This window comes from Heliangelus exortis, chromosome Z, assembly GCF_036169615.1.
Source record: "Heliangelus exortis chromosome Z, bHelExo1.hap1, whole genome shotgun sequence".
Classification (NCBI taxonomy): domain Eukaryota; kingdom Metazoa; phylum Chordata; class Aves; order Apodiformes; family Trochilidae; genus Heliangelus; species Heliangelus exortis.
The window spans coordinates 24989521-25005247 of NC_092454.1; the positions used below are offsets into that span (position 1 = coordinate 24989521).

At 40.2% G+C, this 15727-nt stretch overlaps 1 protein-coding gene across 1 annotated transcript in view; it reads right to left on the minus strand.

Moving 5' to 3' along the window:
* Positions 1 to 15727, minus strand: part of SHB (SH2 domain containing adaptor protein B) — a 74126-nt gene that overhangs the window by 52231 nt on the left and 6168 nt on the right. Inside the window, exon 2 of the mRNA XM_071731090.1 lies at positions 6103 to 6220. Within this exon, the coding sequence (XP_071587191.1) occupies positions 6103 to 6220 (118 nt within the window). The remainder of the gene's footprint in view (positions 1 to 6102; positions 6221 to 15727) is intronic.

A 15727-nucleotide genomic window follows, 5' to 3' on the forward strand; every position in this document is an offset into this window, starting at 1 on the left:
CAGCTTGAAAACTTCCAGCTCCTGAGCTTAGTGGGCAAACATACTGCCTTTTCTGTGTTGGCTACAGCTATCTCCCATGTTCAAATACGAGCAGACAGCAAATCTTTAACAGATATGCTGCTACAGTGCTTAAATATGATGGGTTGGCTTGCCAGGCTCAGTGACCTTCAATAGGCCAGAAATGTTCTTTCTAAACATTCAATGCTGTATGTGCTAGTCTATGCAGTCTATTTATCAAAATAATTATCATTGCTCTCTTTGCCTTATTTTCAGTGGTAAACTCAGTGCCAACAAGCACAATGCCAGAGGCATCTTTACCATAAAGTCCTGGTAAAGGATTTTACATGAACTGATTCACCAACAATGTGCTGTAATGACTATTCAGATGAAGTTACGTGCCTGAACAATAAACCTGCCTCTTCAGTTACGCAGGAAACTGACACCCAAGACCTTTTGAAGTAGGTGCAGGTTCATGGGAATGCTTTTTTCCCCACACTCCCAGTGTTTCTGTGATAGCTTCCAGCAAGACAGAGCTACTGCTTCCAGCATGTCCATGTGGAGGTCCCAGTTAAGACAGGTGCTGTGCTTTTGTTAGGCTGCCTGTCATGCATTGAGAAATTCCACTGCTGTTCAGGCACAGGCTCTTACTGCAGTCCCTTGAAAGAAGCAGTGAAGTACATGAAGGCATTTGTTCTCCTAGCACAACCTGCACACCTAGAGAGGATGCTAAGTTCTGTGCAAAGCACAGAATCCATACGTGTGAGCTATTTAAACTTTTAAACTTGCTCACTGCTGCTCTACTGCTGCATAACCAGGATGATGTATACGGAGACAAGACGGGAGACAAGATGATAAATACACAAAAAAAAAAAAAAAAAAGAAAAAAAAAGGAGGATGCTACTGCTGTGAGCCTATGAACAAATATTTCCCTTTTTTAACCTCAAAAAAACAAAAAAGAAAAAGCTCCTGTTTACAGAATCCTCACTTTTATTAAGGCCTGTCTGCACAGAGGTTCTGTCCTTCCTCTTCAAGCAGTCTATGTTCATCTGTGTTGATAGCACACACATCACCCATGAAGCATGAACCCAAACTCATCTGTTCAGTCTGCCCTACACAGACCAGACTTGTATGAGGAAAGACATGCTCATTTTAGATTTAACCACCTCTGGAAGACTTAAATTCAGATTTCTATTAATAGCCAGAAGCCCTTCTGTGACTCACTTACATCCCCCAGTCTTCAAAGGGTACTGACAGCATGCTGCTGTGTTGATCCAGGGCTGACTCAATGCACATGAGGACTTCCCCTCATCTTGTGAATTGCAATATCCCATCTACAAGATCTGACACACCCAGGTCCCAGCAAAACCATGTGACTATCCTCTTATGAGAAATTAATCAATAACAAACCAGAATTCCTGCTTCCTCCAACACACACCTTTGACTGTCTCAAAGGAGACTTTTTTTTTTTTTTCTTTTTTTTTCTTTTGTCCTGAGTAGCCTCTGAAGTTACCCTGAACAGATGACAGGGACAATGTATATTTTATCAATAGTGTTTTGACAGCCTTTTGAAGTCTGTTTACAACACAGCATTTGCTCCACAAGGAATACCACATGGCATGTTACATTCTCAGGGAAAGCTGCTAATTTTAAGACATGCAACCCACAGAATTCTACAGAATTACAAGTAGGGGGGTTTCTCCCTGTTAATCATATCCCTGAGGCAGATGGGCAGATGCATGATACAGAGGCCAGAACTCCACACAGGGGCTTTTGCTCCTGGTGCAGTGCTAGGTGACCCCTAAAAAAGCAAAGGAAAAACAAGGTGCATATTCAAACTTCCAGCCAGGGCACAGACCCTCCCAGGCCTCAAAAAGAAAAAAAAAAAAAAAAAAAAAAAAAAATCAAGGCACTGATGTAACATATGCTTAGCTCAACATTCAAACCATCGTCCTAACTTTGTCTGCCCCACCTCTCCTTCACATTTGAGAGTTTAGAAAATAAGGCTCCTGATCTGGAAAAGACAGCTATATTTTTGCCAACACACATCCCTCAAGGTACACATGCCCCTCAGATAATCCTTTTTGATTCCCCACTCACAGAAATACCACTCATCCCCCTTAGATAATGTGGTTCCAAATTAGTTTTAGACTTGAACTGACCTTAATTTTACCACTGTTCAAGAAAACTGTTTTTTATAAAATAGCACGTATCATGTCAGGCACCTTATATTAAAAAAAATTGTGAGCTGGAGGCAAAGGGCTCTCCACAAAGCCAAGCAGCAAGTTGAAGAGAGCAGCAGATGCATCCCATTATGTCATTCTTGCAGCCAGTATGCTTTATCACATCTTATAAGGATACAGTTCTTTGTGCAACAACTTGGCTGACAGTCTATCTTCATCCAAGTGATGATCCAAAATTGGATCCTCCTCCAGAGCTGAGGTTTAGATGCACTCTGTGATCCAGCACACAGATGGTACAGCACTGACTTGGCATTTGATTGCAAATGTTTTATGTAGTCTGAGGACTAGATTTTATTCCTTTTGAGAGGCAGAGATACCTGGAAGAGCTGTGACAACATGCACAGTTGTCAGGAGAAAGTGGAAAGGCACTGTCCCTTCCAGCTGACAGGGTTTGGCTGGGATAGGGCTTCACTGACTCCAAGGATGTCAGCCTGGATGTTATCTGGCTGGATAGTGTCCCAGTGACTCACTTGTGTTCATGCAGCAACTCCAGCCACCACTCCTGCGAGGAACTCTCTCTCTTGCACCTGATCCAAGCAATATAACCTTTGGTTACAGGCCTGGTAAGGCAGCTCAGGTCTGTTTCTGTGACAGGCCACATATTATTGCTGCAGCTATTGCAGCACCTCCAGGCTTACACTAGGGGAAAAATAAGAACGAAAAGTCTGTGTAAGAAAGCAGTGGAAATCTCATACTTTTAAGACACTGGGATAGACAGTCTAACCCTTGCAAGGGAACAGTGGGGATTTATACTGCTGTTCCAAGAGACCACAGAGTTTTTCCAGCTGTCAGACAGCTCAGATGCAAATCAGTACATGAGGTTGCAGACTTATGGCGAGCCCTAGGCACAAGAATGCCCTTTTGTATTGTTTCTTCTTTCCTCTTCCCTTTGGCTTCCAATCCTTCCTCATATATTTCTGGGATTTTGTTTTTGAGGAATTATTAACAATGCCAGTACGTACTTTAGCAGGTTAGTTTTTTCTCTCTGGTCTGCCTACTTCTCAGAATTCTTAGAAATCAGCATTTTCTTAGCTATCCCTGCTTGTTTTCATATGTGCATGCATGACAGCAGCCAGGCCATGACCTCACTCCATGAGCAGTCCAAGTTACTGTATGCCACATACTAAGATCACAGAGAACTTCCTTCATACATCTTGAATTTGCTTTGGGACATCCAATCCCTAAATAGGCTAGGGATAAGGCAAAGATGCAACACTGTTCCTGAAGTTATAGGCACACATGCACCCAAGCTGAGAGTCACACCGCACAGCACACTAGAAAAGCATTCCCAGAGATTTTCTGAGCCTCTAGCAAGGACCCCCTGAAGACAGGGAAGACACTTAGAAGTATCAGGACAGACCAGCAGATGTGTTTGGCTGCCAGTAGGTAATGCCTTCCAACAAACACACATTCATTCTCAACATGATCCACCTTAGCCTCTCATCAAGCCTTTCCAAACCTTGGCATACATGTTGCTTTCTTTCAATAAAGATAATTACAAATCTGAGAAGACAGTGTACTTTGGGGACACCACCAAAGAAACTTCAAGCCTGATTAAACTCAATTCTAACCACCGACAGCATGGAACCAGACCCCTCAATAGTTTACTGAAATAATCAGCTTCAAAGATTTTTATTGGTTTTAGATCAGATATCAGCTGAGAAACAGCTGCACCATAGCGGTGAGCCTGTGGAACTTTCAGGAAGGAAGAATAAGTTTTGAATGAAACCACTAATTACTTCAGACATTATACGTTTCTAACCAGGTGTAAGCTTAGCTCCTCTAATTGAAATAAAAGGATTTTATTTCATAAGGACATTTCCTTTTGTCTAATCCTCTGCTAACCCAAGGAACATGCAGCACAAAAACTTTAGGCTCCTATTTCAGACTAGCCCTTACACCTGGTTTCCAGAGTTGATCAAGAGGGTACATCTGCAACAAGGAATAACTGATGAAAAGCTGCTAAGCATGTTAAGTACAGTCTGAAGGACTTCAGATTAGTTAAGCTAAATGGATAGACATATAGAGTTCTTTTGTTCACCAGACAGAACAGCTAACAAAAAACCATAACAAACAAAGCACTAAGCATGCTGAGGCCAACCAAACTCAGCCCAAAGGCCTTCTTTAGAAGTAGTAGATACATAACAGAACACCTGGGAAATATAAACTGAATGTTTAAGAACTCTCAAAAAGATGCCTTTGGATTATTTTTTTGTCAAGTAAAATGCAAAGGCAACATCTATGCAATAAAAATCCCAAATATAAAACATGTATTCATGTCTGAATACAGCAGAATATCATCTGGTTTAAGGGAAGACTTTCTCCATGTCTACCAACATTAGAACAAGATGACTGGAAACCAAATCCACAGATTTCAAAAAACTGAACAACTTCAGGGAGATATCAAGCATCTTCTACTTGCTAAATCTAATACATATTCAGAACACTTGCTATATCATTAATTAAACTCAAGTTTCAAAAGTGCCTTTAGCATCTTTAAGAGTGTCTTGCAGCTCCAAGGGTACACAAGTCTAGTCTCTCACTTTAGCTAAGCCATACGGTATTGTCCACTACACCATCCAATTTACTATGGCTAATGTGGAAAAGGAGATAGAATAAGCTCCTCCTCTAAACACAAGAAGAAATCAAAGCATTGTAAGCTTCATAGTTAAAATTATAAATGCTCATCACTGCTTTATAAAGAACAAGAACTTATGTGGACTGATTTGTTTTTCTGAGAAATCACTCAACTAGAATGAACAGATTTACAATGATAAGAAATAAAAGCTCCCAGTCCCTCTATACAATACTTAAAACTTCCAAACAATTTAGTCCACACATTATGTCCTGTATCTCTCTTCAAAAATGCTATTTAAGAAAAGAAAAATAAGAACACTTGCATGAAAAAAGGATCTTTGCATCCAACAGCCTCATCTTCCCCCACTGATTAATCTTTTCTGAGGGCCCAAAACAGGAGCTGCCAATAGAAAAGGAAAGCATATAATCAACTTAACTGGGCAAGAGTGAAATAGAGGACCTGCTGTACAAATCAGAGAAATGCACAATTGAGCTGCACAGAGATGTGTGTTGAGTGAGTTAAATCATTATAATTAAAAACATATAACCCAATATCCAGAGAAGTTTACAGACTGCACAGCCAACAACTAGGAAAGGGATGCAGTTAATGTGAGGAAAATAGAGGGACAATACAGTTGCATAATGCCAGAACAAGGGGTTCAGATAGTCCAAATTCCTGCAATACCATTAACCACCTCCCCAGATGACCAAAAAGGATGAACACTACCAAGAATAGCAGTTAAAGGCTCATATGCATGCTAAAATGTCACACTTTGACCACTGGTACAAGTAATCAGAGACATGAGGAAGAAAGGAAGCTTCACAAAGATGTAGCTTTGCAGCCCTCTTACAACAAAGGGAACACCAAGAAGTCTGAATCTGAATCTAATTGAAGTAAAAAAGGACAGAAGTACACTGATCAACTGTTTTTAAGTGAGCTACTACATTGTAGCGTTTTGGCCTTCCCAACTACATACACAGATGACAGCCCTGACATTGCCAAGCTGAGCATTACACAGTCCAGCTCCCACTGCTTACATTTTCATCTTCCCACATCACAGTACAAACCATCTGTATTCAACAGTGAGATCCAAAGCGGTATTTTTAGATATCAAGGCATGTGCAGGCACATGAAAATCCTCTATCAAATGAACTGATGACTACCTGAGCATCTTCAGAACCATGGTTTTGCACTGCCAAAGGACACTTCTGTTTCATAGAAGCAGTAATACTCATGTGAACTGCCATGTAACTAAACCTCAGATATGCAATTTTCTTTTCTTACCAGTCATTATTTTCTGGGCTTCATACGGTTCCATATAGCCAGTGTTCTCCATTTTTACCATTCTGTTCAGCTCACTTTTAGCATCAAATGGATCTGAGTAGTCATCAGCTATCAATACCTGGAAGAAAAGAAAGTAGCTGTTACTAGAATCTCCAGTCAGATGTGCAAAATAGAAGGCAGGAAAACCCTACCAGCAAACAAACTCCAGTTTTACATAGTTGCATCCTATGTCATCTTCAAACTATAGTCTGAGTTCAGAGGGCAAATACACAATTGCCACAAATCAGTTTCTAAATAATGCTGACAGAGAAGTGTGCTTCCTCTTATACCAGAAACCTCACAAAAGCAGACTGTGTCAAAAGATTTATGACTAGCACAAGATATTGAATAACTGGTTCTTTGAAAAGATGAGCAAGTTAGAAAGAGCCAACCAGTATATTCCACTCAGTACAATTCTTAGAGAACTTTGCTAATGTTCATTCAGCAAAAAGGAGGACACACTTTCACTTGCACTTACTTCAGCCTCCTCTGCTTTTTAGGTTTATCACCTACAACAGAAAAGATTGCTAAAATTTCTTCAAACACTCAAAGAAATACTTTTTTCACTGCATTAATAAAAAATGGCAAATAAAAGCTATAATTTTTGTTCTCAGTTGCAACGGAGCAAGGCACAAAACAAGCTTCTTGTTTCAATGAAACTATCTTGTTTCTTGAAACTATCTGTGCTAACCATTCTCTCAAAGGAACATTTCATTTAGCTGTATTTTCTGAACTAGGACAAATGCCCTCAAAAAGAAATTTTCTGTCAGAAGAACAAATTTTTTTCCTCTAATAGGAGACTAGAAACCTGAAGGTTAGAAAAATCTCATCCCTTACCATACATTATCACTCCTCTGACCCCTGCAAAATAATTTTATATTAGGCAAGTCACATTAGTTACACAGGCTTTTCAATCAGATCATTAAAGTAAGAGGAATCACTCTTCCCTGTTACTGAAGGGTTAGGGTTTATCATTATTTCTAGAAGCTGACATGGGGACCAGGGCAAAGAAAAAAATCCTCATATGAGAATTGCTGCAGTGCACAGAGATTTAACGTAGGACAGACATGAATCTGAAGGAGAGCCTCAGCATCAGAAGCCCCACACAGTCATAAAATTATTCGGCTGAGAAATACTGCCAAGAGATCACTCCATCCAATCCCTCACTCCAAGCATGGCAAGCCTACAGGGTTCTGCCCAAAAGGACTACTTACTTCAAGAGGGATTTTTTTTTTTTTTTTCAACAAAGAATCCGTCCCACTGGTTACTTTACATATTTAATACCAGCATCAGTAAGACTGAGAACAGACTGCTATTCCAACTGCTTCAATCTTTTCAAAGGACCAGAAGCATTCATTGCCAGCTATGCAACTGAAGCTGCATCTGCTTCTGCCTCCTGCTGCCAGTGTACTCCACCAGACTGAGCAAGGAACAGGACACAGGCATTTCCAGATCAAACACCTGCACAAATGCCATGGAGCAAATGAAGATTGTATTATGAAAGGCAGAGATCTCCTTCAAGATTACAGAACAAAACATCTAACGCACGAGTCACTACTCAAGTTGTGAAACACTGATACACTGCCATTTTATACTATTTATGTTGCTTTCAAAAAAAAACACCTGAAAAGGTAGCAAAAAAAAAAAAAAAAAAAAAAGAAATCAACCAAAAAAACCCCACCCCATTTCTCAACATAAGATTCTAATGCTGAACTACAGACCAGTCACAAGCACATCCCAAAGAAGGATGTGCTTTAGAAGATGCATTTGTTATCACTGAACACATAGATACAACTGTCAGATCAAGACACGATGCACTCACAGGCAGGGGATACCAAAGTATCTGTGACTGATGTTTTAATTAGGAATTGTGTTTTCCTCCACTCAAAGTTTAAAGTGATCAGAAGCTCCTGATCGACCACAAGCCACCATAAAGACATGGTAGCAGAGGGAGAAAAAAATTATTCTTTCACTTATTGTCTGAAATTACTGACTCATTATTGTGAAAATCATTTAACCCAAAGGAAAAACGCCTGCTACCCATGTCTAGCAACACGTGTCCAAGAAGCAAACAAAGTGCCAGCAACTGCACATGCTTAGGACAAAGACAACAATGTGTATCACACAGCAATAATTTCTCCTAGTCACAAGGACAGGTTTATCTCCAAACTGCTGCAGTTGGAATTCTATCCATTTAGTCCTCCGACGCAATCCTGTCAAGAGATGCCGGATGAGAACAGGGGCTCTGTGCTGTGCTCCTGCTACAAATGTTGACATGTAATACTTGCCAGTCCTTAGCATAACTGTACTAAAACATAAACAGAAAGCAGACTAACACAGTTACGTGGTATTTCTTCTTCCCCACTTGGCAAAGATATCCAAGGAGGAAAAGCACACATACAAAATGCTGTCAATCAAGAGAAAAAGTCAAGACTGATTTGCTTTAAGCATAATGGTAACAAATTCAAGGGCTTACTGCAGTGAACACAGACAGACTAAAGCAGCTAACTTTATGTTCAAGAGAGATCTAATAAAGCAAAAGGTACTTTCTAATAAGGAAATTCTAAAAAAGCAATGTAAAGAGGAGCAAACCCCTAGTGTTTAATTACTGTATTTATTACTATTTTCTGTCAGTTTGAGGGTGGAAAGATATCCACTACAGAAAAATAAAATAAAAAAAAAAAAGCAACACATATATCCCTGTCTGAAACCCTGATGATCTCTGGTGAACATGGAAGCACTCTGTCATACAGAAGGGCCTGTTCCTACATGTACATGGGGAAGAGATGATGGAATGAAAACCTCCTCTATCTTGGACATTGGGTTTAAACTACTCCCTTTCTGATGAATAACAGTGCCACAAGCACTATGAGATGCTGTAGAGCTCACCAGAATTATGTTTTATCAAATTTGTCAGATTGGGCAAACTGGCTCCCTCAAACCACCAGCCCACCCAAAACCCCTCCAAAACAAAAACAACCACAAAATAAACAAAACCCCCCAAAGAAATCCACTTTTCAGCACTTAGGCAATCAGAAAGAACATTCTATCACTTCCATCACCCTCCTGGAAATGTGTATTATTTCCGCATTGGAAGTAGTTTCACAGCTCCCAGCTGTCAGAGGGGTCCCCCAGTGAGTGTTACTGTTTTCATATATATTAAGATTTACTGATTTCCAGCCTAGATAGAGCAGCTGGCCAGTGCCAACATTTTATTTCTTCTATACTTCCTATATAGCTGTAAATTCTCTAATTCTAGGAAGGCTCAAGTTTTTCTACTTTGAAAAAGAAGCCTTCATTCAAAAAGGTTTGAAAACATCAAACATGTATGTTTTTAGCTCAATTGTAACATATCTTTTGTAACTATCCAAACTCTGTTTCACAATTCCATTACAGAAGATCATTTCTCCTGTTCTCAGCTTGCCAGTGTCCAATGGAAGTTCTCTTCGTAAGCCTCTGAGCATCTTAGATACATCCCTTACATGAGCAGCAGTGATCTGCAGACCATGATCTTAATCACCCTCCACACCATGTGGTTAAGACCTGATGTGGAAGCACCATAACATCATCTCTTCCCCATGTAAATGTAGGAAAAGGCCCTTCTGTATGACAAAGTGCTTCCATGCTCACCAGAGGAGACCATCGGGTTTCAGACAGGGATATATGTGTTGCTTCTTTTTTTTTTTTTTTTTTTTTTTTTTTTTCTAAATTCCAATAACCTCCCAGCCACCAGCAAATGGTGGCTGTTCTCAGTTACTCATTTGTTTTCTGTGGTCAAGAGGCCAAGGCCAGCACAGAAGATCCCAGCTTACAGCCTGCATGCTGTGCTCTTCTCCCATCTTGGATTACGTATGCTTCCAAGACAGTGGCTAAACTTCTTCAACTGACCTCCAGATTGATCTTTCACATAAGTGACAGACAAACACAGGAAAGAGAAGGGATGGATGCCATCACCTGCTTATCAATGCATCACTCCTAAAAGTCTCTACTAGTCAGGCTACCCAGCATCTAATGCTGCACCTGATGCATCTGCCTTAGACAAGCTCAGGATTGGCAACCTGCTGAGGTTTGGTAACTGCAGCTTAGGAAGGTCCTTCACACAAAGGGCCTCACCCTTGAAGCAGAACACAGTTAGCTTGCTTTTTCTCTGTCAAATCCATCCACCTCTCAATTGGGTCTTGTCAAAAAGCATCACAGCAATCGGCAAAACTCCAGAAGGCCTCAGGCAGCCACTGAGATTCTAATTTCATATCTCAATTGGCTGCATTTGTTAGGGCTACTGTTAAAAGACCTGTGGCTTATCTGTTAACAGAACACAAGTTTACTGGAGTGAACTTGGAGCTCCTGCAAGTAGTGATGCCTTTTCTATACAAGCCCATCCTGTGGCACCCTACATACATTTGATACTATTTTCTATCGTGTAGATCCAGTGACAGAAACTTGAGGCATGAGAAATTTCAAGCAAAAGAAAACCCAAAACATAAATAGATGTGCACTAATCAAAAGTAAATTAAACTTGTATTTCAACTTCCACGACCAGAGAGAAAAAGGATTTAGGGAACACTAACAGGACTTCTCCCTAGAGGGTTGTCTGGTGAAAGTTAAAGGCAGAAGAGAATGAGTATGGCTCTCATCAGACAAGTTGAAAGTTAAAAACTGTATCTCTAGCAAAAAAGTGACTTAGCAGATGCAAGATCTAAAGTCCAACAACAAATACTCTGCCTCCTCAAATTATATACAGCTGAGATTCTGATTTACCCCTCTTATGTGTATTAAGGTGCAAACTTCACTCCTGATACACAGCCTTTGTTCTTTTATAGTCTTAAAAAGACCATTTAAGGCCTACATATAATAAGATATCAAGTCCAAGTTTAAATGAGTATTTACATATGCAAAACCGCGATTTGCATATGCAGTCACAGGAAGAAAGCAAAGAACATACATGAATGCATGATTTTGCAGATACCTCTGTCTGACTCAAAAACATATTTTAAAGAGAATAAACAAAAAAGAAACCAATGAGAACTATCACACTGAAATAAATGGAGTCTTTAAGTAACAGTAGAATTTATAAAGCCAGTGACATATCCAGGAAGATCTGCATCACATTCCATTTCCTATCTATTACCACAATCCTCCTACTGTGGCTTGGGAACAGCCTAAACTAAGCACCATGTGACTGTTTGCCCAAGCCTTCCCGTGCTCTCGTGGAATGGGGGAAAGAATCAGAAGAAAAATATGAAACTCATAGGTTTAATAGGACAGTTTAATAGGGCAACAAAAAGCAGTAAGAAATAATAATCATAATAACGTTAATAAAAGAATACCCAAAGAGAGCAACGCATGATGCAGTTGCTTATGACCTGGAATCCCATGTCCAGCCACTGAGCTACACAATCCAACCTTCCCCTGGCCAACTCTCCCAGATTATATACTAAGCATAGTTTTATATGGTATCAGATAACCCCTTGGCTAGTTTTGGTCAGCTATCCTGGCTATGTACGCTCCCAATTTCTTGTGAAGATTAGCTCTATCCTAGCTGAACCCAGGACACCACCCTATGCCATTTCAACTGCAAAGTCTCATGTTACTCCCAAGCACCCTGCTGTTAGTCAAGGACATGATCACACCAACACAGGGCAGCAAAGGAGTAACGAGATAATTTACATCCTTTGCCATGGGGAAGTGCTTTGAATGAATGTCTGAGAATCATCTCTACAACCAGCTGCTGGTAGACAAGGATATGTAAAAAAAAAAAAAAAAAAAAAAAAAAAATCACAGAATATCCACTTCTTCCGTGATTCAAGTAAATATAGTGGCAAATTACAACCATAAGATCAGACTGCAAACCAGAGGTTTACTAGCAAACCTGATGGTTGAAGAGACCCACAATACCTTTCCAGATTCTTTATCCCCATTGATCAGGCTACAAATTATATATGTAAGTTCCAACACATGCTCTTATTGTGCTTAAATTCTAATTTAGACTTAAAATGCCTTTTAAATCAAAAGAAAATACATCACCTTATTCTGTCTACAAAAGGCTGCACTTCCACATATAGATTACATTACAACAATCCTAATGCTAATTTTCCTTGAAAGTTTGGGTTAAGTTGGATTTGTAAAAAAGTGTAATATAGACCTCTTCCCTTATCTGAGCACTTTTGAAAGAAGGGATGCAAGTAATATCCATGCTACCATGCAATAGTGAAGAAAGCTGGATTTACAGCTGCCCAACTGTCGAAGCAGAATTGTGTAATGCTGTTTAAGCTACACTTGGTGTCTCCTGCACACACCCATGTCAAAATTCAGAGGCCAAACTACAGAAGGAAGCATAATTCCTTCTTGCTGATCAGCTCCGCTGTTCAACCCAACATCATTCTCTCTCACTGACTCACCTAGCCATGCCCAACTGCATACACATGCACTTTATCTGAACAACCCCCTATTTATTCTTTCATGCTTATGGAGAAAAAGGTATGTTTGTATGTTTTAGAGACTATAGTCAGGCTAACTCCACATTCACTTACTGCACAGATTCATTTACAGGACAGGCAAGAGGAGTCCAGCTTGACAGAGCTGTACTGTAGATCTTGCAGGAGGGCCCTTGTAGAAATGCACTATATTAATATAAGCCTGTTGGCAACTCAGGCATTTTTTGCATGTCAGAAGTTACATTAGGTTCCCAGAGATCTTGGAAGACAATTGGACTTCTCTTTTGCTCAAAACAGGCGTAATGTGAAAGCCAGACCACTTTGTTTGAGTCTTGCCCACACAAGTTTTAGAAGTCAACCAAAACAGAACGTTCACAAACCCTTCTCAGCAATATGCATGTTTAGGTATATAAAATAGCACATAATAATGATAATTATACTTTTTATATATTTATCATACTTCGGCTTATGGATGTGTACGTAAATACCTATGCAGATTTCAGAACTTTGCAAACAATTTCAGCATATGTAACAAGATAATCTAAATTTACTTTAGTAAAACTGGTGGACTACAGCAGCATTTTGAGATCAGATGGAAGAGATAGAAGATATATGCAGAGATATATGCAGAGACAGAAGATATACAGACCAGAGAATGTGACCAAGCAGGCATTTGGATTCCATTCACAGATATTGCTGTTCCTACAAAGATGGAAGACGTGTAAGCACTACACTGACAGAATGCTCTAGACTCAGCTCAATAATTTAGAAAATCCCTTCCACAGGCAATATGTGGTATCCACTCGTATTTCAAGCCAGAACCTGTAATGCAATCAATCTGCTGTTGGCATTTTGACTCGTTTCACCTGCCTTCTTTTGCCACCCATGCAAACTCCAACACTGAACTCATTTCTAGGTAATTTTTTTTTCTTGCCCTATCCAATTTAACCTTATCCAACACTTAGTCACATGTATCCATACCTCCTCCTTGTCTTCTACAGTAACTAGCTTTACCAACATAAAGCCTTTAATTAGAGTTCTGGCTGAACATACAAACACAATAACAAAAGAAACTGTAATCACAGAAATGTATCTCACTACTACTACTATTAATATTATTTGTTCCCTTAATATTTCTAGTAAGATAATGCTTGTTCAAAGATGCGAATTTAACTTCTACAGAGATTGTTCCAAGGTCTTCATATGTCACATAATAATCTTAATAATCCACAGGTATTAAAAAAACATGAATTGCATCTACAGCACACAGCTTTAATTTCCAACTCCATGAAGCTGTCGGCTGCTGGAACCACGTCAAAATCATAACTACTGAATCAGCAATGAAATGTAAAAGCAATTAATTACTTCCCTCTCTCTCTCTCTCTCCACAGATGGCTTTTTTGAGTATAGATCCTTATAGCAATTAACAGACAGAAAGATTAAGTGGTGAGCATATGTATAAGCTCTAAGAGGTAAATCAACTGTGAAACACCCAAGGCAAGCTTGTAATCGGCAATTACAAACTTGAAGCATCTGGCAGTTTTAAGATTATCCTAGGTTGTAGGCTTCTGACTCTTGTATATCTTTTGTCTAAACACTGCAGCAGTAAAGCCACTTCAGGTTTTACGAAATAATCCAGCTCACCTTCTTTGCTGCTACTGCAATGTCAGTAAGTTTGCAATACCTTTACCAGAGATATACATCTGTCAGCCACAGCAGAGCTGCTCAAGTGAATTTCAGATTTTAAACTGCCTGCAGTGGCCTTTCACTCTTCAATATCCCCTGCAGCTCTCTGGCAGGGCAATCATGCCAACCACTATGGCTAACCAGATTATTTCTTTAAGTAGACATGTCAGGGTATAGGAGACAAGAGAGAAGCACTGGAGATGGAGGCAAAGGCATGTCTCTTTAACCTGAAAGAGAGAAATTAGTCACAGATCACAGAAGCCACTGCAAACTGGACTAAGGCTTTCTCCTTGAACAAGGAGATACTCTCCCAGTTGAAAACAAACCTAGAATTGACTCTTCTGTTTACTTCCAACTACACCCACCATAGGCAGATTTGCACAGAAGAAATGACCCAACATGCATGAAATATGCAATGAAATTTAACAAGACCAGATGCTGCCTGGGAAGCAGCCTTGCAGATAGGGATCTGGAGGTGCTGGCTGGCAGCAGGCCAAGCAGAAACCAGCAGTGTACCCTGGTAGCCAAGAGGGCAAACAGCATCCTGGGGAACATCCAACACAGCACGACAATCAAGAGAGGGGATTATCCAGTTGTATGCAGCCTCACCTTGAGTGCTGTGTGCAGTTCAGGGCCTCACAATTAAAGAAGGATGTGAAGGTCCTTGAATGCATCCAAAGGAGGGTAACAAAGCTGGTGAAAAAGCTGTAAGACACTTCCTGTGAGAGGCAGCTGTAGACTATGGAGAAATGGAGCCTGGGGGGTGACTGTGCTGCTCTGCAGCTTTCCAAGGAGGGTGAGTGGCCTCCCTCTCCTTGTTCAGGAATATAGCCACTGATAATCCAATATCTATTATTTTTGCAAAGCCACATGGAGACAAAACAATAATCAATCATTACTGTTTGACATCAATGTATGAATTCTGCTACGAAAAAAAAGCAGCTCTGCAGGTTAATGGGGATCAAACCAACTGTAGATATTTTGTTAGTCAAATATTAACAAGCAATCAGCTTTAAGGTGGCCTTCCATTCTTCCCATGGAAAACATCCCTAGTACTTGCAGTCCACTGCAGTCATGAATGGTTCTACTAATTTTTCAGCTAGAATTGAAAACTATGGCCAGGAAGTGTAAATAACTGGTCTACTAGACATGAGGAGAGCCGCCAATACTGTCTGCTGGGCTGAGGCAAGGCTTTTGACAGTGTCTCCCTTAAGATCCTTATGTAAAAGTTGTTAATGTATAGACTGGATGAGCAGACCATGCAATGGACTGAAATTTGGCCCCAAGTGTGGCAGCCAGTGGCACAGAATCTAGTTGGAGTCCAGTGACTACTGCTATACAGGCCAATACTGGGTCCAGCCCTTTTATTCTGTCCTTCCAGTAAAGCCTAAAGCAGAATTGCAGAATGGTTGAGATTGGAAGGGACCTCTGGATATAATTTTGTTCAGCCCCACACTGCTCAAGCA